Source organism: Pecten maximus, chromosome 19, assembly GCF_902652985.1.
Source record: "Pecten maximus chromosome 19, xPecMax1.1, whole genome shotgun sequence".
Taxonomy (NCBI): domain Eukaryota; kingdom Metazoa; phylum Mollusca; class Bivalvia; order Pectinida; family Pectinidae; genus Pecten; species Pecten maximus.
The window spans coordinates 22,012,438-22,036,599 of record NC_047033.1 but is presented as its reverse complement, the minus strand read 5'-3'; the positions used below and the strand labels follow the sequence as shown (position 1 = coordinate 22,036,599).

General features: G+C 35.8%; 1 protein-coding gene across 2 annotated transcripts in view; it reads right to left on the bottom strand.

The window, feature by feature from the left end:
* Positions 1–236: 236 nt before the first annotated feature.
* Positions 237–24,162, bottom strand: part of LOC117317568 (innexin unc-9-like) — a 104,935-nt gene continuing 81,009 nt past the window's right edge. For both annotated transcript variants that reach the window (XM_033872403.1, XM_033872402.1), the window contains exon 2: positions 237–7,587. In XM_033872403.1, coding sequence (XP_033728294.1) covers positions 6,384–7,587 — 1,204 coding nt within the window. In that variant the 3' untranslated portion in view covers positions 237–6,383. The remainder of the gene's footprint in view (positions 7,588–24,162) is intronic.

Below are 24,162 nucleotides of genomic sequence, written 5' to 3'. Positions count from 1 at the left end.
TAGATGATGCTATCACAGTCTAATGGTGTGTCGTTAGAGGATGCGCACATAGACTAATGGTTTGTCGTTAGAGTATGCTAACACAGTCTAATGGTTTGTCGTTAGAGGATGCTAACACAGTGTAATAGTTTGTCGTTAGAAAATGCTTACACTGTGTAATGGTTTGTCGTTAGAGGATGCTCACAAAGTGTAATGAAGACAAAAAAACTAGTATGCAATTGATCATAAAAACAATATCAAATACAGCATGATTTTATTTTGTCTTCGAATTTAAAAACTATTACATAAACGTTCCGCCAAGTGCGTGGAAAATTAATGACTAGACTGTGTTCTTTTGTTGTTTCCCGCTTCGGTTCAAACTAAACAGTTGTCTTTAATAAATAAGTTACACGTTGGTTTCGACCTGTGTTTTCGTCGTAATAATGTCTCTGTTGTAAGATTCTTAACATGAGATTTTTGCATTTCTCAAGTATCTGTAAACATAAAGAAGTTAAATATATCCACGACTAACCATTCATGAACAATTGCATTAATCACTAACTAACTAAAATATGAACTTTTATCCTGCTGCTATATATGGTCAGGTCCAAAACGTTTGACCCGTGTTGTCAGTAATTGGCCTTTTCTAATTCGGCTGGTAAAATACGTAAGCAATACCACCCAAACCTTTCCAGTCGGATCACCTGAGCCTCCTTTGTAAGGAGGAAAATATCATGAATGTGTGGAATATTCAAGCAATTGAGTTTTAGTTGTGTCTAAAATCCTTTATTTTGTATAAGACACAGCTTCAGTTTATTTCTTCCAATAAACTATCTATTTTAGTTTCATGGAAACTGCAGGTTTCGAGTTATGTCTGCACCGGCTGATATGAAGTTGTTTTTTTTGTGCTTGTTTTGTTATTTATCATACACACTAAAATAACTTCAAACAATGCCAGCAAAGCACTTGGTTTTACAAATTATAATTAAATTATGCGTATACATATCTTGTGTGATAGTACAATCATCAATGTCATGAGATGTTTGTAGTCTGAAATGCCGTTTACTTTGTAGTTGTCTGATAATTCCTTGTCATTCTACACTTACATAATCATATCTTCTACCTGTCAGGTAATAAAAACAAACACAACTTTTCATCAGTGCATAGGTTTATTAAAGTTTTGTTCTCTGAAAAAAATTTGTTTTCCTTTCTTATTGAAGAACAGAAACAATTGTTTTCAGTGTATTTTCTATACATATATATATATTACACATATATATATATAATTTACAGCTAGTGGAATGTAAACAAAACTTCTATAAATAGCACTGATGTCATAGAACACACTTTATACGTCATCTTTCTCTAGCAGATTGTGACGATACGTTTCTAATGTTGAACTGTGGTAAACGAGGAAAAAAAACTAAGCACAAAATTCCATCATCTCTTCAGAGAGATAGCATGTAGCAAAGCTGTAACCGCAACTTAATTTAACAAAAATGCGACAGAAAATGTAATTATAGATATTGTTTGAGTTCCTTATATTAATTTAGATAACTGATTTGTTTTCCAAAATGCATGGCTAATGCTATTTCTCGAATTATTTTTTTAAGATTCGATGCATAAGCTTAAACATAATACAGTCTGTATAAGCAATATATTTTCATCATTTTTCTAAAATTTCGCTAATTTTTCAACATACTGAAAACCCATATATATGTAAAAAAAACAACTTTAAAAGTATTTTGTTTTCTTGATGGTTTCAAGTAACATATTCAAACATGTAAAATCTATTACTGACATTTATTTGTATACAGTAAACTTCGTTAATTGGTTCCTTGAGATCAAAAGAAACAACAATAAAGAAAAAACTGAATAGTAAACTCATGTGAAATTTCATCTTTATCACGGCAGGTATAAGCCGACACATCAGCAAAGCCTTAACCAGACATTTGTTGGGTCGGTGTATGCATAGGACTGACAGATAGTGGATGGTGAGAATATATTTAGGCCATGTTTGGTTCTAGGTGAGAGAAATATACATATGTGTGTATAAGAGGCTGATATATAGACATATATTCTCATTTTAATTCTTTGTCAGTTTTCAGTGATCGTACAGTGGCTATACATGTTTATAAGCACACAATCAGTCACACTGGATGATAATTTGCTTTGCAACAAATATGGTAATTCTACAAAGATATATTTTGGTCTGTGTTCATTTGATTAATATGACAGTACTTACAGCATACCTTACGCTAAAATCAGGAACAACTAAAATGAAGAAGTGGTGTTTAAATGGAGAAAATATGAATTTTGGCATCTTTATTTTTATTTATAATTATCAAATAAATCAGACTATCAATATATCAACAGGAAGTATATTGCATGCGTAATACTTGACTTTGCTCCGTGTGCCGGGTGATTAGATTGGTAAGTACAATGAACATGCGTAGTGAAGCAAAAACACGTTTAATGTCACCTATTTGGGTTCTTGCATAATAAAGGGATACAGGATTCATCAAGTTGTCATTTTACCTCAATTTGCATAAACCAGTATGTATACCAATACAACTCTATAGTTTTGGGGGTTAATTTTACGCAAATATTTTGATGATTATTGTATTCGACATTAAATCAGTTCAGGTGGTCATTGTACTTGTAGCCATACGTTGCAATTGGCACCAAAATGAAATGTGACTGATAGTTAATAAAATATGCAAAAGTGTTCAAAATTATGACAATTCATTTTTGATGCTTGGATATGTAATCTTCGTGGTTTTGTCCTCTCCTTGAAAATCTACGGTAGACACTCTAAACTAGAAGAAAAATTGAAAGATTGAAAAAGGGATGCATAAACATACACGTATACGTCATATACGTATATGTATACATATCAATGCTATACATATACATATATATATATATATATACCTTAACGTATATCATTTGAAGATACTTCTGACAGTTAAATTGAAAATTAAACAATATATACAAAAGAGCAACACTATAATTCAATAAAGATGAAATCTGTTTAACATATGAGCTTCCGCCCGAAATCATGCATGCAGACACATTCGCACATTTGTATGATAGACGTATTGTACACAGATATGCATCGCACAAATGGAATAACGCGCGCCGACAACATAACAATCAGGTTGAAAAACCCGGTAATTTTGGCGTCAAATTTTTAACCACTACTTATTTGTGTCTGATTTGTATTAAAAGTAAAAAAAAAAAAAAAAAAAATACACCGTGCCTTTTAAAATGTGGAAAGTGATTTCTGAGGGGCGTGCTATATCCCGTCCATCTGTCACGCCCATCTAATTAATACCCAATCACAACAGCACATTTCCCTTCAGCGGGGTCTATGAGCGTGGTGAACGAAAATCAAGACACATTGTTCACGCCCATCATTACACCAATTACACAGTTTATCAATTAGCATTCAATTACATAGTATCATGCGTAAGTACTTGCGAGAGAGGATTTGTATCTTGAACTTGACAGCCAAATTACTTATTCTAAAATTTTATCTTTTTTTTTCCCCATCAGAAACTATAGCTGGTGTCATTAAATCTTTATAGATTTACAATAATTATAGATTACAATGTATCATCCCAATATCAAACTCTCAAAAACCAAATATACAAAAATACTCCCTATATAGATGAACAGATCGAAGCCAATATTGGTGAATGATCGAAAACATTTTTTAATATTCATGGATAGATTGCACATTTCAATTATGTAATGATTTGTATTAGAGTAAATTGTCCCCAGATATTAAACGTTTTGTTATGTTTTGCATTAAACAATTGTGAACATTTACGTACGATTTCAGAGATACAAGCTCAATTGGCATACACTTTTGTATGCTATCATACAAGTCTCACATACAGATCAGTAAACTTGATAACAACCTATTTCAAATTGTTATCCTACTAACATCATAATCATAATATTCACAACCAAGCCACGCCTTGTAAACATGAATGCAACATTTTTTTCTGATACAATAGTGTGAAGTCGATACGTATTCACTTCCAAGAATCAAAGTACAATGTTGTGATACAATTTTAATCGAGATTAATGTATCTGTTGTTACCGATTTTAACGGTTAGACGTGACGTGACATATAAACTCATGCAGACTCTAAGAAAAATACATGTGAGTCCATGTTTAGGAGGAAATAATGACTGCTTCTTAGTCATGTTTAAACAAAAATTAAACATAATGCCTGATAGTCTTTGTTGACCTTTTAATAATTATTTAAACAAATATTATCTTTATCACTAGTTCACAGTGAACACGTAAAAGCTCTTCTGTAAAAAAAAGATGATTTCAGACTGGGTGTAAATATTTTCACAGCCATTCCTGAATTTCGACAACTTAATACTTTTCACGTAGGAAAACGTTGTGTTCGAAAATTCAACGGACTGTCACAAAGAAGAACATTTATCAGTAATTCAACGGACTTGTCACATAGAAGAACATTTACCAGTAATTCAACGGACTTGTCACATATAAGAACATTTATCAGTAATTCAACGGACTTGTCACATATAAGAACATTTATCAGTAATTCAACGGACTTGTCACATAGAAGAACATTTATCAGTAATTCAACGGACTTGTCACATATAAGAACATTTATCAGTAATTCAACGGACTTGTCACATAGAAGAACATTTATCAGTAATTCAACGGACTTGTCACATATAAGAACATTTATCAGTAATTCAACGGACTTGTCACATATAAGAACATTTATCAGTAATTCAACGGACTTGTCACATAGAACATTTATCAGTAATTCAACGGACTTGTCACATAGAAGAACATTTATCAGTAAATCAGCGGATTTATATTGCCGCAATATATTTTCCAAAATGCTGCAAAATAAGAATCACGGAATAAAATTATTACGAATGGTTGAGATTAAATCATCTATGCAGTGGCAGCGATGAATACGGTTCATTTCCATATAGTGTTTCTTCTTATGTTATTAGTATGGTTCCCTTCAAGGAGGTGAATGTGTATCGTCTTGCACATAATTTTGTTCGTTCACTCTTTTTGCAGTCACTCAAACTTATGACGTCACATAACGTGACAAAACAATAACATATTTTAACATATATTAATAAAGTATATATTAATTTACTCTTTGACATAAATATTATAACAAGTAAATTGTGTTTTGAATACTATAAATGACGCCCATGACGTCACAGGTTCTGTAGTGTTGTCATGGTAACAAGATGGGCGTATTCATCACAGTTTGCTTCAACACATTGACCCGAAATTTTTACATTATCTTAGTAATCGTTTGTAAATCATAAACAGACAGAATGATTAACATGCAATTACAATCAAAACACAAGTTAATAGGCTACAAGTATAAAAATGACACTTTCTATCTCTTCAATATCTAACGGAAATAGGATGAATCAGAATCAATTCAAAATCTTACAAGTTTTAAGTGAACATAAGAAGAAGAAAACACAATGTGAGAATGCTCCTTTTTCCCTTCACAAATCATGACTTTCTTCATATCTACATTCTACGTTTCAAAAACTAATTTATATTATAAATGCAAATATAAATAATATTATTTATTCTTAACGTCTTAACTATGAAACACAATATTCTAACAACATTTTGATGGTTACTTATACATGTATATGTAATAATCATTATGTTTTATTCCAATCACGTATGTTGGCAATTACATGAAGTGTACACATTGTACGATTATGATTTTCTTTTTTGCAAAACTGTTGAAATATAATACAAATAGCAAAATGTTCAGTAATTGTTGAGATGGAGGAACAAAAAACCGTACAAATCCTAAGCAAAACTTGATTAAGGTGGGTGAGAGAATGTTGCAAGTTATCGCCACTTTAGGGCATCATGACCAGAAGTCACTATAAAGTCACAGGTTCACTTTCTTTGGTAGGTTTTTCTTTTAGGCATTCTACTATTAAAGGTGGACCTGCCAAGAGCCCGGGAAGGATTTATAAACCTTCGAGGGTCACATCCGCCTTCATGCGACCCTTTGTACGCATGCGTAGTCAAAGTATATATGTACGTAGAGCGACAAGATAAGTTGGACGGTGACTTGTTTAGCCCATAGGTTGTTACAGCGTCTACTTTTCATACTTCGTGCGTCAGTACATTCACGGTGCTTACATCAATCAGCGCGTTCTAGATAGATCTAGATGCCACCACCTCTATCTCGCTTACGTTCAAACTTCTGTTTCCAAACATGACTTCCGAACTGAACCGTTCGTGAATGAATTGGACATCAACGTTTGGGCCAGTGCTTGTCTTTCGTCTTGTGTTTCGGAGAGCGAATAGTACTGTATTTTCACAAGTTTCAGGAGCTTCGAGGCTTCTAGTCAAACGTTACTATTGTCATCACTTATCTGGTTCGCATGCTTTATCAAAGGTTTATTCCGGTAATGATTCCAGAGTTGCAAAATTATTTCTGACACCAACACGTCGTTAGCGTTTTTACCCACCAGTCTTAAAACGAAAATACCGTCCTGACGAAGGTACTGTTCGGCAAATTTCACCGCCATCTTTTTATCAAGTTCTGATTTGTAGCAATCATTGATACGTAGAAATTTCTTTAGATATCGAATACGATGCTGTCTAAAAATCATTGTGTAACACCACACCAGAAAATTAGCAGAACTTAGTACAGATACAAATACTAGCCAGAACCAGATGAAAATAAAGATTTTTTCGTTAAAAAGATTGATTGGTAGAACACACTGTACAGTATAATCTTGAACCGTTGCCAGTTTTCGAATTCTGAAATCACACAATGTAACGCGAGGGAATCTTGGCGACTCCTTCCAGTCTATCCCATTGGCCAAATGATCAAGAACCTCGAGCCCGTAGGCATTGTAATTCGTCCCCAGGAACTCATTTAATATAAACAATTGTCCAATAGCATTAGACATGTACAATAGTTTAATAAACATATATATAGTGACCAAATAGTTCCCGTAGCGTTTGCCGCAGACGATACAACAGTACTTTGATATGGTTTGGCGCAAGCGTATAAAACACCCTGATCTGTATTCGCGTGCATTTTCAAGCCATCTGTCCATGTAGCGTACGATATGTTTGATAGTCCTTTCTCTGTCGTCTGGTGATATGTACTGTGTTTCTGCAGCGAGGGTCACAATCTTATCAAGATTGACACCAGCTGATGCTGTTAGTATCCGCCACAATATACATGGCACCTTAAACAGGAATGCCTGAAACAGGAGAATCATAGGAACCCACTGATAATACGTGATCTCCCGTTCGGTGCGTACCGTTCGTTCCTTGGGTATGTCGTCATCAATATGAACGTAATACGTATTGGAGATCCAGCAGACGTTGTTTGTATAGTCAACCATGGAGTCTTCGAATTCCGCCGGACACCAACAATGGATCGGTTCGCCAACATACTGTTTTGTGCTGACGACAATGGTGAAGATGATAAAAATGATGGTGGTGTACAAATGATTTAGACGATCGATCCAGTCATCATCGTATCGACCCTTCAACCGTGCATAGGTGGCGAAGCTCCCCAGAACACTGTCAAGCCTGAAACGATAAGAGGGAGATAACTGGAGTGCGGTCAAATAAGAAATTGACATGAGGTTTGCCGCAGGCGACACACTAGGTTCGTCGCAAGCGGGTCAGTTCCAGGTCTGTGCGGTTTCAAAACAATAAACTTAAAATATCAAACTGCAGAGAAATAAAAATAAAAAACCAAAAACCAAAAACAAAAATGAAAATAGTTATATCCTCTTTTCCTATCAACCGCTTCATTGGGTACAGTGTGATATTACGTTGTTTCACAAAATTGAAGATAGATAAATTTTCTGCTTCAGTTCACTTTACATGGTAACATATTTTCAAAGTGTGGATTTTTCTAATACTACTTAAGGCTATGCGTGGTCGTACGGCTAGACTAACACTGTGGTCATTGTCATGAACAAACTCTAGCCGTATATGCAGTAAGGTCTTACAAACAAAGAGATAAATAAAAATCCGTTTTAAACATGAACATGTGAAAAGCAAAGAAATTAGTTGTTCTACATATCATAACATTACAAAATTGAACATGAGAGAAATGTTTGGTCCATATGTATATTGAGTAATATATATGGTAATACAGATACGACAATTATACCGATGCTGTGATTGGGATTCCATAATCATAACTAACTGGTGAGCCAATTGATATGTTCAATTGTAGTATTATATTTTTGGACCACCTCCACTACGTTTTTACAATTTCGAATGTTCTATTTCACATGCAAATGTTTGCGTGCAGTCATATTAATCTTGGCAGATCTAAGAAAAGAATACCAGCAGATATATATATGGGTTTGTTTTGACATCAGATGGTTTGTCCTTGTTAAGACACTTGAATCTCTGATTAAGTTTGGAAATGATTGTCTTGTCTAGACATTCTTACTGCAGAAGAAACAGCGGATGTGTTTAGTTTTGTATTGTAACTGATACCGGTTTCATCAATAATCCTAAACTTCAAGAAATTACCTCACTTAAAAGTCTCCACAGGAAAATCCTACAGAAGGTGAACGTTCCGAAAATAAGATATTTCATTAATCCAGTAAAGATTTCATATGGAAACACTTAAGCTGTTGAATATCCTCATGTTAAGGAATATTGATGAAATTGTGCCCTGTTTAACGTCATGCAATCTATCAACATATCAATGTCACTAAATAACTATGCCTTCTTGAAAGAGACGAAAGTAAGCGTCATTAAAAGTTTCATGTATTGCAAAGTCAAAAGCAGCAAGTATAAATGGAAAATACAACAAAAAACAACGAGTTGCTTAATACACACCACATGTATCAATGCCAACAAAACACAGTGTATTTATATCCAACTACTAGTGACGTGTCTGAGTTTACGGGTGTGGCACTTCCCTTCACTCGTTTGATCATATGACCAATAGATAAGGGAATACGTATGGCCAATCTCAATACAAGACGAAATCATCAGTGATCGATATTGTAGTTTTACGAGGAGGAAATACTGGGTGTTATTCTATGAATAATTCACTCCCTTCTAACAATGAAAATCGCTCGGTTCCTAATATGAAATAGTCAGAATGAGGCACGGCAGGGGGTGAATACACCAGTTCTTCAACCTATGGTATAACTCATATGGATATCTTACCTAGACAATACATTTTTTTTCGCATCAATAACGGTAACAATATAGTTTTCACTTGAGTTTTATTAGAAAATATTAACTTGTTTTAAACCCAGACATTTCATATTTTTTTTGCCATTACATGCGCCTTTACAATACAATTCGATGTCGTCAGCTGTTGAATAACTTCGTCGAGCATTAATTGTTCCATTACCAAACAGCACGAGAAATCCTAATAAGCAAAACGGGTGTAAATAGATAACTAAAAAGAGAGTTCAAAAGATGAAACGACTACGATATCTTCTCTTCCAGACCATAGCCATATAATTATGATACATGACATCCCCAGTACGAACCAATAACACATTTAATATCAATCACATAGCTGCCACGAGATTTATAGCGCAACTTCATATCAATATGTGACATCATAGATGCTTTGGTCACAACCCCTTCCGATTAGGTTTAGGATGTACTCCCAGCCATTTTGGTCGGTGGCCGGGGCTCTCAGGCAGCATCGGAGAGGTGCCCGAAGAGTTTTAACTCGAAGTTAAAATTTCTCCGGTGTCCCGTAGATTTTCATAATCGGCCACATATCCTTCACACATCGTTTAAGTATCGTCCGATATCCGGCCGGGAATCGAGCGGTAATCACACCGCCCGACAATCGCCCGACATTCGGCCGGGCCTGGTACAAGCATCGTTCGTTAGGATACTCGGGCGATATTCATACGATGTCCGGTGAATAGGCCGGTTATCGCCCAGACATCATAGGATAATCGGCCGATTAGTATAAGATGTTCGGTCGGTATTCACTGCCTCGCCGGCCCCCTAAAAAAATCTCTTTCGAAACAGACGCCGTGCGATTACCAGACGGCCTCCGGACGGTGCTATTTATGTAAATGATGTTATTTTTTGACCGGTGTTGTCCGAAGTCGGAAAAATGGCCAAAACCAGGGTGTACTCCCGATTACCCATTATCCCCGGATAACGGCAATCTTTGTGACCATAGCAATAGGAATGATTTGATGACGTCATTCCGCTTGTCACAAAAAAAAGGACAACATATATTGTTTTACATGTAGCTATTGTAAAGCATTTTGCCATTCCATGGTAATATAAACACGCTATATCTTTGCTATAGTACAGAAGAACAACTTTGAAACATCATTGTAGTAAAAATAATTTCATTTTTATTCAGTAGTCAGCAGGGAATAGCTGTTTTTCCAGCCAATTATACAAACACCCACGCAAAACAACTGAACCTTAAACATAGCTTTCTTAGTCACTCATAGTTATTTTGTCGTTTTTAATTCTGTTTTATAGACTGCCTCTAGCGTTTGTAAGAAATGATGACCCCTTTCTGTTGTTACTTCTCGAGCGTTTTGATACTGCAGTTAACGCCATAAAAATGCACCATTCCTGCAGCAAATACCATTAAGATAAGGTTCTTTACGCTTTTGTATCCCGCCTACCCGGACGTTGATTGGGGTAGCAAGTAATCAAGACGATGTTCACGACAAGTATAATTTGCATTTATATTATTAGGTAAAAACTACCCAATAAGATATATAAGACACACAAGATGTATATGGATTGAAAATTTGGAATCTAAGGATCCATAAAAACATTTCAAGTAAGAAAAACGAAATCTTCTAGTAAGATAACCATTTTTTCAAATATGAAGTCGGGGAGATGTTAACCATAAAGGCTTGATATTGGTATTACATAAGGTAGGTTAGTTGCGTGAACCTTGTGAGTATAACTTGAGTAAATATGAATGGATTTTGATTAAATTTGGTATGTTGAGTGCTTTCTACAGGTCTTGAACAATTTCCTGATTGGGACGGATCTAATCGTAATAGCTAAGACACTTTGCGGTTTAAATTAAGGCGGGGTAATGGTATTGGACCGGTAGCAAACTGGCATGAAGTTAATTCAAATAAATTGCCTTTCGAGGTCACATCGGTTAAATATCTTGAATCTTACTTTAAAAGCAAAACCCCTCTTTAATCATACAGCAGACTTATGGGCGTCTTGTTAGTAACCAAATAAGTCCTTCTAGTTCTACACCAACAACTGAATCGATTATTTTGTGAGCTGTTAAGGTTGACATTCTCAAATAATATCAAATTCAATATTTCCATTTTTATTCTAAACATTGTATTCTATTGCTGTTTGAATTACCAATAAACAACAATGTGTATTTACGTGAAATCGACAATCAAGTTCACTGCAAACGTCACTTTGAGACGTGGTTTCATAACCAGATTTCAAACCACAACACATAGAAGTATGCCGTTAGTCAATTTCTTACTCCGATCTGCCTGCTTTATAGCAGAGTTCCGCCTCATTATAACAACTACTTCTGTGACTCGGTCTCGCATCGGAGAGACTCGCCTATACAGTTTTATATTGAATTTTGATGATACTGCGTGTGTAAGGTACAGTAGGATCGGCAGTCTTGGAAAACATATGCTTTGTGGGTTGGCTTTCTAGGTTAGACTTGGTTCTCTGCATGTGGCATTCTAGACCGGTCGATCGATATTCAGAGACAGGTTTATCCTGAATACTATCAAAACTGTAACGCAGTCGCATCGTTCTATAATAAGCCTGCACCAAGTGTAGTATGGTTTTTGTACAATTCTTTGAGATTGCAGGTTGTAGAAACTGTTGATGGACGTTTTAATTCATTTGAATAATGATACGTTTTATAATACACTTGTATACATGTGTAGCTACCGTCTTTTGAAACTCATTACTAGCACTTCCCCAACAACATTTTGATATTTTTTTCGACCTATTTTTAGGTTTTTCGTCGCCTCTTCTCAAGTCCTAAAAGGACGAAACAATTGTTTGGTACAGTTTAATTCATTTTAATATTTTTTTCGACCTATTTCCAGGTTTGTCGTCGCCTCCTATCACTGACGAGTCCTAAAAGGACGAAACAATTGTATGGTGCGGTTTAATTCATTTTTTTTCAAGTGTTTATAACATTGGATTTGAAAGGTTTTGATATCTTGTGTCTTTTGAATCTTTTTACAATCATTTAAAACTTTCATAATGGTAATAAATGTAGTTTCCATGTGTGTGTGGTAGGATCGTAGGGTGGGTTTGGTCTAATATACATACACAATCATACAAACATGGCATCTAAAATCTTACATCAGAGTCGAGGCACTCTTCTGACGTCATGAATTACATTCACTTAGTGTAATGCCATCTGTTACTTGCTAAACTTTATGAAAGGTGGCGTTTCCAGCAATGTTATTTTTCCATAGGGGTCGACCTGAAGATTTTTGCACACTTTAAGACAACTCAGCGCTACATTGCTTAATGCCATCAAAGTTGGTTCCCTTTGCTATACATTTAACCCAGATTAATAAATTCACTTGCCTAATTGACTCATTTCGTAACTAAATTACTAAGCTATTGTTTATTTTAAGAACGCAGATTGTCATAAAATAGATAAAATATCGTAAAAAACTAAAACAGTAAGTATACCGCCAACAATACTTCTTTTTTACGCATTTTGTGAAGAATAAATGTCGATAAAGGTCTTTAATATCCAGGCAATTCAAATGATTTAGCGTATAGAGAGCTTTATAGCCAATCCTGCCCAAGGATCAGAACTTTTTGTGCAAAGTGTTGATTTCAACCCAATGCCTTGATGAACGATAGTGGATAATACAGACCACCATATAACACCTTGAACCTTAATGAACATATGTGCCTTTCCTAATATATAACAAGCTGTAGCAATTCCGACATGTGTAAGCAACGTCCTTGAATGACTATCGCTGTTGATTATAATAAGGACATTTGATAAGATATATTACTTGACTGAGAGTGACTTAACATATCTTGCAACAATATACCTCATTCTCATTGTCCTTTTGCCATTTCTTTTTATGTTTTCCCCAATAGCCTAGCTCTTCTGTCTTATTTTTATAATTGAGTCTGGCGGAGTCTTTCGTAGGTTTTCCAAGGGTACTCCGGTTTCCTCCCACAGTAAGAACCCGTGCGCGCTTCCATCCGGGCCAACAAGTGTGATTAGTATAAGTTTATATAACTTGTTTCGCAAATGTTGTAAAATGAATGAAGTTTACAGCAAATGGCCTTTTTGGAGATATCTTATATAATATCAAAGCAGGAGTCTTCCTTTACTCTGCGTTACTCCTCTCTGGATGGTGCAGATTGTAAAGCCTGGACAAGTGGGACTAGAACACACTTTCATTGGTGTCATCGTGGCAATCTTTAGAATAGTAACAGCCTGGCATATGTTAGAGCACCAGAGCGAGACGCAAAGGATAGGGCGCTCTCTGACAAAACAAAAGAGTGCCTAAGTGTTCACAACACCTTAGCTCAGTGCGTGAAAGACAAGCTACATCAGTAAGAACCTCAGTGATAATGGTGACTATGAGATCTAAATCTATCGGCACGCACAGAATATTGTGTACGATGTTACATCCACTCGAAGTATATGAGGATTGTAAAGTACAATATTTGGATCAAACATGATCCCATAAAGGATTAGCATTGCCAGTGACCTACTGGACAGAGAACCATGAAGGTTTGTGCCCACGTTGCCAGTATCATATACTATTAAGGATACTGCATGCATTTGGAAATAATTAAATATGTTGGATTGTCAGAAAGTTCATTCAGCTATTGTAAGAAAATTTAATATTTGCAGTTATCAGGAAACATGGCGGCCATTTTGAAAGTAGATATTTCACTTTAGTTTGTTATTAGTGTAGTTGTCAGTCTCTGAACATTTTATTTCACTTCACGTTGCAATATTTCAATGCAAAACATATTTTTTTCCTATGCTCGTTTTTGTTTAAAAAAAACTACTTAGCAATTTTGTCAATCAATTTTAATTACTTCGCACAAAGCTCCTTACGACCATTGTTTGGCATTTTGTATATTGCTTAGACATGTTTTTAGCACATAATTACGAATGGACTGCAAATGGGAAAAGTACGAGCATATTCTTATGCAAATCGATCACATTTTTATCTCCTGAAATTGATGTATTCAAAAGTTTGGCTTCTTGCCTTGTATATATATATTTAACATCTAATAAACAACATGTTTGTGTTTGATTTTTCAAAAACAGAAGAAGAAGAAAAAATATGACGAATTGATATTGTAGCATTTCCCCTCAAAACCATACATTGTTTTTCATTTTTGGCACAAAAGGGCACTAATTCTTTCGTATGCACCTTTCGTATTGGCCATAAATGTCTATTGCGAACGTAGGACTACGGCTACCAATAACACATATAAGCTATCGTATTTGCTTCTTGGGCCATTTATAAACTTACCTTGGTTCTAAATGGAATGTACTTAACAAACACCTGCCTTTTCATATAGTAAACCAAGTAAATAACTAATACATTTACGAATTAGATGATTTACTCCAAAACACGAAAATGGAACGTGATGACAGAAACATTAAATGCATCGAATGCCTCTATAACATGTACAAAAATTGTATTTTAGCAAAACGGACAAAACAATATTAATTGGAAAACCTTCATTTTTGTTTTTTTGATTACGGCTAACATATGTTGCAAACATCCTGTCCATTGGTTTAAAAAAGTAATATGTAATAAAAACATGAAAACAACAGGTTACGTAATGAAGATTAAACCCGATGACAACCTGTGATTTACTTTTTTATGTTTTGACAGCAGAAAGCTGAAAGGGAAAAATGAACTGCCAAATTATCATATATTGAATTTCAAGAAAATCAAATTTTGAAATGCGTTTATATTTTTAGAGCTGCATTCCGAATGCGTATTGATTAAACATTTTCGATAAAAGAACATTTTATTTTGAATAATTGATTTGTTCTATTACATGGCATTTTTCATTAGGAAACATCAGCAGCAGATATCAATGACAAAACGGGAAAATACTCTCCAAAATACAAGGCAGTGTATTGATAAACAAATCAGGATTGTGCAATAGGAACGTTGACATTTGTGACATAAGACGATTTCCTTTCCTCTAATGGCCTCTCGACATACAGGACTGAGACGCCAGTTAAGGTACTTGCCAATACACCACGGAATATATATATTTTAAATATATATATATATATTAAATGTATTCAGGTTAATACAGATTAAGTTTTTTTTTTTTTATTTCACAAAGCCGCATTAACCGTGACATTAACCGGTAAAAATTTGCTTTGTCTGTACATAACGTTTTCTTCTTTTCAAATGCTGAAATATTTAACAACTGGTGAACATTGTATTTTAAAAATTCCTCTATACATTTTTGTCGCAAGTGAACACAGGGATTTGTCCAACCGTTTGGCATGAATCGTTGACCAATAAAATAGAACAATAAATTACTTCCCTAACATAATGACTGGCTGTTTGCTGCAATCGTTTTGAAAAATTGAATTTTTTTTTAAATAGAAAAAAAAAAAAAAAAAAAAACAAAGTTAATTAATATGTTTTTCATTGTCGGTTATCATTTGTAACAAATTAAGCTTACATGTACAAAATGGTATCGTTTGATAAAATCGGTACTGATCTCAGTATATATGTACCGTACTTACTACCAGAAGGACAGAACGTAGAGAAAAAGTCATTGACGCGCGTACACATATACAGACGGACAAACAGACATGCTTATCACATTAGGTATTAAAAGCGGATAACCCCTATTAAATTATAATTATCCGAAGTTTACTAATGTGCAGAATTTGTCCCAAAGTCCATGGTTTTGGCTTGTTAACAAACGCAATCGATTTATTTCCTAATATTTGGTGTATAACGTGCCGTGTGTCAATTAGGAAGTAAGCAAAGCTTTTAAAAGCAGGACCCAAGTGCAATGCGCGATATACCCTGGTGTATTTCCTGATTAAGTGAATTGCCATTCGGCAGCTGTCTTGTTTTGCAATAGTATTCGTCAATGCGCAACACACTCGCAATGGAACATTTAACTTGCGCAATGGATTAGTTAGTCAAACCACAATGTCTGCCCTGTAATCTGTCTAAAGATAAACCCTAATAAACGTCCTCATACTTAGCGTCTCAGAGGATAAATTAAAGATGCATTCATACTACAATCAATCTGCTTAAATTGATCAAACTGGTTGGGCAAGTTACCTAATACTTTCAGTCAGGGACACACGTCTCGTTTTTTGATAGACAATGTTCATGGCGTTTTTCCAACAGTAATTCATTTCGAAATTTACAAGCAATAAAAGATGGAACTAAAGCCTTAATATCCGTGCTTAATGGCTCTTTCGCAGAGAAAGAAATCATTAACGAATGGAACTTTTAAGATTATTTAAGATGGTCGCCTTCTATCCCATTATTTTGCCTCTCTGAATTGAGTCCGCGGTCGGGTTTAGCCGTTTCATGGTCCAGTCTGCCATTGTGATGTATGAGATCTGGTTGGAGGGTTTGGAGTCGGCTTCATGGTCCCGACACATTGTCTCATTACTGTAGAATATTGGCCTCCAGACGGACGTGAGGAACAGTCGGCGCTTTATTTATCCGGTATATATACACAAGGTTCTGTTCAGGTTGTCAGGGCATTCAAAGACAGAGAAATCACGGTGATGGTGATCACTTATGAATTTGATTTCCTTTAATATTACCAATGGCTTTGACAAGGAAAACAATACGTACTTGTGTTGAAGTTGATTTTACCACAGTTATTACTATTGGATGTAAATGATTAAATAAAACAATAATTATGATTTCGTGGGACATGCACATAGGTTTAAAACATCGTATCACATTTGTATTCAAATCCACTTAGTGCAATGACTTTTGATTGTTTTCTTAATTTGTCTGTAACTCTTTTAATGATATCACGTAATGATCGAAGGCAAAATCGCTTCATTTATTTGTACACTTTCGATTTCCTGTAAAAAAAGCATGCAAATTGGTAATGGAGGTTTAGTGGCATTACAAAGCATAACATTATGGAAATCGGTTCTGACAAAATGTATTTTTAACGATAACCTTGACCCGAAATTCAAAGTCGCAAACGAGACACCTAATATTCAGTTATGACCAATAAGAAAGACTGCATGATTTCCCTAGACAATAGTACAGCAATAAAACGCTGCCCTCTTTACATCTAAGAAGGGCAGCACAAGGGCAGGTCAAAGGATAAACGAAACTTTGTTACAGAATACTCAATCGAAAAGCTCCTAGTTAAGATCTAAATCGTTAGAATATGTATCTAAAAGTATGTGTAATTGGTATGGCTAGATATGTAATGTATACTTACAATAACGTAGACATTGAGAGAAACAATACGGAAGACTCCATGTATAAGAAACACTATCAACCACATCGGGTGACAGTGGACTTGTATCAAGTTTAACTCACAATAACACCATCACGAGATTATACCGACAATTCTGGCACTATAAAAATCCAATGCGTCCTCATCTTATCAGTCTCTCGATGGGATATTTAATGCCCATTGTATCAGGAATAAAACAACTATATCCACTGATATATAAAGTAATCTAACACAGCTACCGATATGTACAAAGCATTAAAACAGTCCTCCATATCCATCATGATCGTCAGTTCGAAGGGTTATATCATCGAAAAATTGTATAGGATCCAAATATCGCAGCTATAGAGATACACCCAAAAGAAATATAGTTATATATGGAAAGAATCTGGTAATTCACGTAATTTTTCAAGTTGCACTAATTTGCCCACGTTGTGACCTATCCTGTAGAGTAACGGGCTTCTCCATAGAAAATATGTAAGAAAGGCATCCGCAGTGCTGCTATAAAGATGTAAATCAGATAGAGGAAAAGCCAATAATGGATTCGACTATCATTGATGTGGAGGTAGGGAGAATATATCCCACAACGTATCCACACACACCTTTCACGGAGAAGACTTGTTAGCTAGAAGTGTTTTAGAATGGATGCCTGCCATATGCATTGCATAATTAATGCCTCTATCGCGTAACCCGCTATACTTTGGTACGGTCATGTTCATTCTGGCAAAGCCGACATCGTATAGTTTCATTTATTGGCAACACAGGTTATATTGTAGGTTAGAGCGTTTCCCAAGAAGTTTATACGCCTCAGTGAACATAATCAGATTAGTATACCATAATACGTCCTGCCCCTATTGTGTGATCGTAAGAGGCGAATAAATGATGGACCTTATTTTTTTCTGAACTTTTCTCTTAATTATGTCTTCCTTGACACTGCCTCAATTTTGGGCTCTGTTGAGCGTTCAAACCAATGATCGGGGCTTCGGGTGCTACCCCTCTTTTAAAACATACCGGAGTCTCTATTATGGTAGTAACTATGCATGTTTAACGTTTGAACATTTTGGGAGAGGGACGTCTAGTTCACCGTTGTCAGTATGATGTGACCGGGAGGGGGTTCTCTGCAGGATGTCTTCGGCAGTATGTTTCAGCTACGCACTATCAAAAGGAGACAAACACAAATCAACCGCAGCCTGAAACAACTTTGTACTAACACTGCATTTATTTTGTGCACTTTATTCAAAACTATAATTAAAAAATGTCTGGCCTAAGCTTGCTCGCAATACTTATAGCCACAGGTCTACAGCAAATGATGTGTCTTATATATATTTGCGTGTATATAAAAAATATTTACCCTAGATGTTAACGAGCAGCAGTATCGGACATTCTTCATAGATCACCCTATATATTTATCAGATAATGCCTGTGGTAATTGAACTAGCTCTTCTTTGCCATCTGAAAGTAGACTCAAACCGATGGCAATAGATGTCTAGCAATGGTTCTTTGATAATTTGCTTAGAGCATTTTATCAACAAAACAAGAGAGACCAGTTTTGGTATTAAGTTTTAAACCATTCTGGTGGATTTCTTGCTCAAAGAATTCAATACAATGCCTTGCATTGATCAATACTAAGAAAACATGACAGGACTGGTGTCGGGGAGACACCTAGAGTAAGAATACAAAGCACAGAAATACAGAGTAGCAGGGCTAGAACGACAATATATAAATGTCCAAGTGTTGTATTGATGGTAGATATTCAATGTTAGTCTCTTTAATGTCCGATAAAGAGAAGACACGAGGAAATGCCCGACTCTTCAGACGGCCAACTTTTATCGCCTTTTACGATCAACATACAGTGAGACACAGTGGACCCTTTTCTAGAGTTCTGAAATATCTCACGGACAGAAGTTTTATATTTCAGGATAACAAAAGAAAATGTATCTATGCACTCTGTGTTTGATCGGAATATACAGATTTCGTAGGTGTATTTTGTTGAATATGTATAATGCATGTACAATTCGCATCCATGTATGTACATACATACTATTGTGATCCGCGAATTCATATCAGACGATTTGTCACCGTGATAACGCAAGGGTGCCTTTTATTTATTTATTTATTTTGTTGAGAACGCGAAATTTGGCGCAGTGGCATAAACTGAGGTTATTACTCGATATGCGATTAGCTGTCGTAGAATTTAAGTTCGAATGGATTCATTTCCATGGATACTATCTGACCGTCGGAAGGATTCATTTCCATGGATACTATCTGACCGTCGGAAGGATTCATTTTCATGGATAATATCTGACCGTCGGAAGGATTAATTTCCATGGATAATATCTGACCGTCGGAAGGATTCATTTCCATGGATAATATCTGACCGTCGGAAGGATTCATTTCCATGGATACTATCTGACCGTCGGAAGGATTCATTTCCATGGATAATATCTGACCGTCGGAAGGATTCATTTCCATGGATAATATCTGACCGTCGGAAGGATTCATTTCCATGGATACTATCTGACCGTCGGAAGGATTCATTTCCATGGATAACATCTGACCGTCGGAAGGATTCATTTCCATGGATAATATCTGACCGTCGGAAGGATTAATTTCAATGGATACTATCTGACCGTCGGAAGGATTAATTTCCATGGATACTATCTGACCGTCGGAAGGATTCATTTCCATGGATAATATCTGACCGTCGGAAGGATTCATTTCCATGGATAATATCTGACCGTCGGAAGGATTCATTTCCATGGATAACATCTGACCGTCGGAAGGATTCATTTCCATGGATAATATCTGACCGTCGGAAGGATTAATTTCCATGGATAATATCTGACCGTCGGAAGGATTAATTTCAATGGATACTATCTGACCGTCGGAAGGATTAATTTCCATGGATACTATCTGACCGTCGGAAGGATTCATTTCCATGGATAATATCTGACCGACGGAAGGATTCATTTCCATGGATAATATCTGACCGTCGGAAGGATTCATTCCCATGGATACTATCTGACCGTCGGAAGGATTCATTTCCATGGATAATATCTGACCGTCGAATGGATTCATTTCCATGGATAATATCTGACCGTCGAATGGATTCATTTCCATGGATTATATCTGACCGTCGGAAGGATTCATTTCCATGGATAATATCTGACCGTCGGAAGGATTCATTTCCATGGATACTATCTGACCGTCGGAAGGATTCATTTCCATGGATAATATCTGCCCGTCGGAAGGATTCATTTCCATAGATACTATCTGACCGTCGGAAGGATTCATTTCCATGGATAATATCTGACCGTCGGAAGGATTCATTTCCATGGATAACATCTGACCGTCGGAAGGATTCATTTCCATGGATACTATCTGACCGTCGGAAGGATTAATTTCCATGGATTATATCTGACCGTCGGAAGGATTAATTTCAATGGATAATATCTGACCGTCGGGAGGATTCATTTCCATGGATACTATCTGACCGTCGGAAGGATTCATTTCCATGGATAATATCTGACCGTCGGAAGGATTCATTTCCATGGATACTATCTGACCGTCGGAAGGATTCATTTCCATGGATAATATCTGACCGTCGGAAGGATTCATTTCCATGGATAATATCTGACCGTCGAATGGATTCATTTCCATGGATACTATCTGACCGTTTTTATTGTCTGAAGAACTACAGACATAAAAGATTGATTATGTATTATGCGGATAGTTCCGAAATGTGTTTTTCCAAAATAAATACTTGTGTTTTCGTTTTAATTTATGAACCGTTTTTAGACGGATATGTTTGCTTTGACATACGGTACATATGTATATCAAACACCAAAAATAACAAATGTTTCTACTATGTTATCCTTTATTTTTCGTGAGATATGAAATCATCAATTATGTGTTATTAATGATATGAAGAAATCACAGTGCGCAACTCATCAATAAAATTAATTGATTTTTTGCGCTCAAATTTATTGCATTATCGATGTACCCTTGTAAAGCCATTGTTCAGCAAACATCTCATCAGCTGAAGTTAACCTTTGTCCTTTCCTAGCACAAAGTCGATATCTGAACAGATTACCATCTTATTGTGAATATATTACAGTCATCGAACGTCTTTTCCAATATTCGTCAATCTTCGTCCGAAGATATTTCGAAGTAGATATCGTTTGGAATCGTATATTTTTTTCTGCGTGAATAATCTCTTTTAAAATGACTGCATATAACTAATAACAAAACGTTAGTCAAAGCTGTTTTAAAATTAGTTCTTACACCATTCTTTCATAACTGTTAGGCCAATAAATATTGGTGATAAACAAGATTGAAAGGATTTAACGATGAAAGATAATAAAACTCTCGGAACAGTCATGCGAGGAACATAAATAAATGTTTGAATGTGAGGATTTGTGAACAAATGTGAAAAATGAATACTTGGATATAAATTACTTTTTACGCCAAATGTAATTATTATCTTGAATCCGTTTAATTAATATGGACCTTCATTAACACGCTCTTCCTTTCGCAGTACGTACTCGCTAGTGTAAGGTAAAAATAGAATGAATTAGTAACTTGAATATAATAGTTTCACACATGACTGTCATACATCTTCAGCGGCGTTGGTCTTTGGGTCTCAAGTCTGTAAGAATGCTAATTGCTACCCCTACTTAACGCTCAACAGTTTTGGAAGTAGGACCACTAGTTGGACCCTTATCAGTTTAAGGCTACTGAGTGGAGTGTCTCTTGGCTGTCTTCAGTAGTGTGTTTCAGTGGGGTAGCATTATCACATGAAAACAGAAACAAGCACACAGCCGCCTCCATAACAATAACTTCATCACAGGCATGTATCTCGCACACGAATAATATTAACAGCAATGCCACTTGAATAAACGTTATCGAATAGATAATTAAGATATATCTACTGTTTTCTATCAATGAGAATACACTGCTGCCCCAATGGTATGACCATAAGAGGCGAGTAAATCTGGGGTATTATCTTTTCTCTTTTACCTTAAAACTTTCTTCTTCCTAACGATTCTCTTGACGCGAGAGAAACTACCAATTTTATAAGCTCTTGTAAGTCCTGGCCAGGGGCAGAACCCAAAGCCTTTCTCACAAGTGTGAACGCTCAACACTAAAGACAACAAAGTGAGAAAGCGTCAAAGTAGAATAAAATTGTCTTAAATGAAAAGATAATATCACAACTTGAGCTCTTCTACCGATTCCTACGTCTTATTGTAGGAAGGATATCAGAAAAGATGGTATTTATGTTATCCTTAAATCATCTTCTCATGTTGGTTCGCAGCAACATGTAAATATCAGAAATATAATAGCAATTAATCAGTCGTAATTGTTGGTTATCAGGTTTTATAAAGAATCTATGATATAATATGTCAACGTAGTACCCGTAGCTAACCAGACGTGGTGTATCGTTATAGGACAGAACACGTATATGTTATGCATCTATACTGATGAGATGGCCTAAAACATATGACACACAGTTAAAAAATATCAAGTAACCTCACATGGTTGATTTGATAACATTTAAATCATCTTAACATACATTGTATCAACACCTGGTCATTTTTGTTAGTCGATTTGTAAATCTACTTTATATGGATTGTGAAATACATTTCTTAATTATAAAATTACACGAGATAGTTTAAAATCAATATACTGTATCCAAATATGTAGGCCAAGGATATGTAAAGTATTATTGTTATCTTTCCCAACGGTTGTAAATTAATGATATAAATGGTATAAACTGCCACGTTTATCCGTGTATCTTATATGTAAATGAAATTTGATGTGTGTGTGTGTGTGTGTGTGTGTGTGTGGATGTGTGTGTGTGTGGGGGGGGGGGGGGGGGGGGCGGTGGAGTGTGTGGGTGTGGGTGTGGGTGTGTGAGTGTGCGGGCAAGTGTCTACTAGGGTTCTGACTAACAGCATGTTGGAACCGCACTTCCACACATTTAACCGCAGTAAATGGGTTCCGCATTTTCATGACATCACAGCCAGTTTGACAACACCAACAAGTCACGTTTTTTTTTGCTTCACAGGATCCCGGATGTTGGTGCAGCCTCGGGTGTCAAGTGTACTCGGCTTTAGTCAACGGCGGCCATGCCAAATACACCAACAATGACAGTGTTTCTTCTAGAACGACATGCTTGGCAGCCATAACATTTGCATAGTTACTCTAAGATATGGCTTTTACGCCGCTTTTTGGATAGTCGAACGTAGATTTTGGGCGAGGAATATGGAAGACTGCCATATGGTGGCGACACGTCTATTACTATGCTATAAGCTGAATTGCATTGTAATAGATACCGCACACACTGATTTTTTTTTACTTTTATTGAAGCCATGTTTATTTCCAATATAATTCACTAAACGAGCTAGAAACTTGACACAATATTCCCAAGATGATAAACAAAATCGGTCTTACGTCATTTCTCTTCTAAATTGGCTTGGATGTACTGTGGGTCATGTAATATACTGGGTATGACATTTTAAACACCGCTTATCTTTCAATGACATGCGACTAACGTATTATCACCTCAAAATCATCACAATACCAGAACACCACCATATCACTATCGTAATATAAATAAAATTACCATGGTACTAGTGACATCACCATCATATCACTATCGTAATATAAATAAAATTACCATGATACTGGTGACATCACCATCAT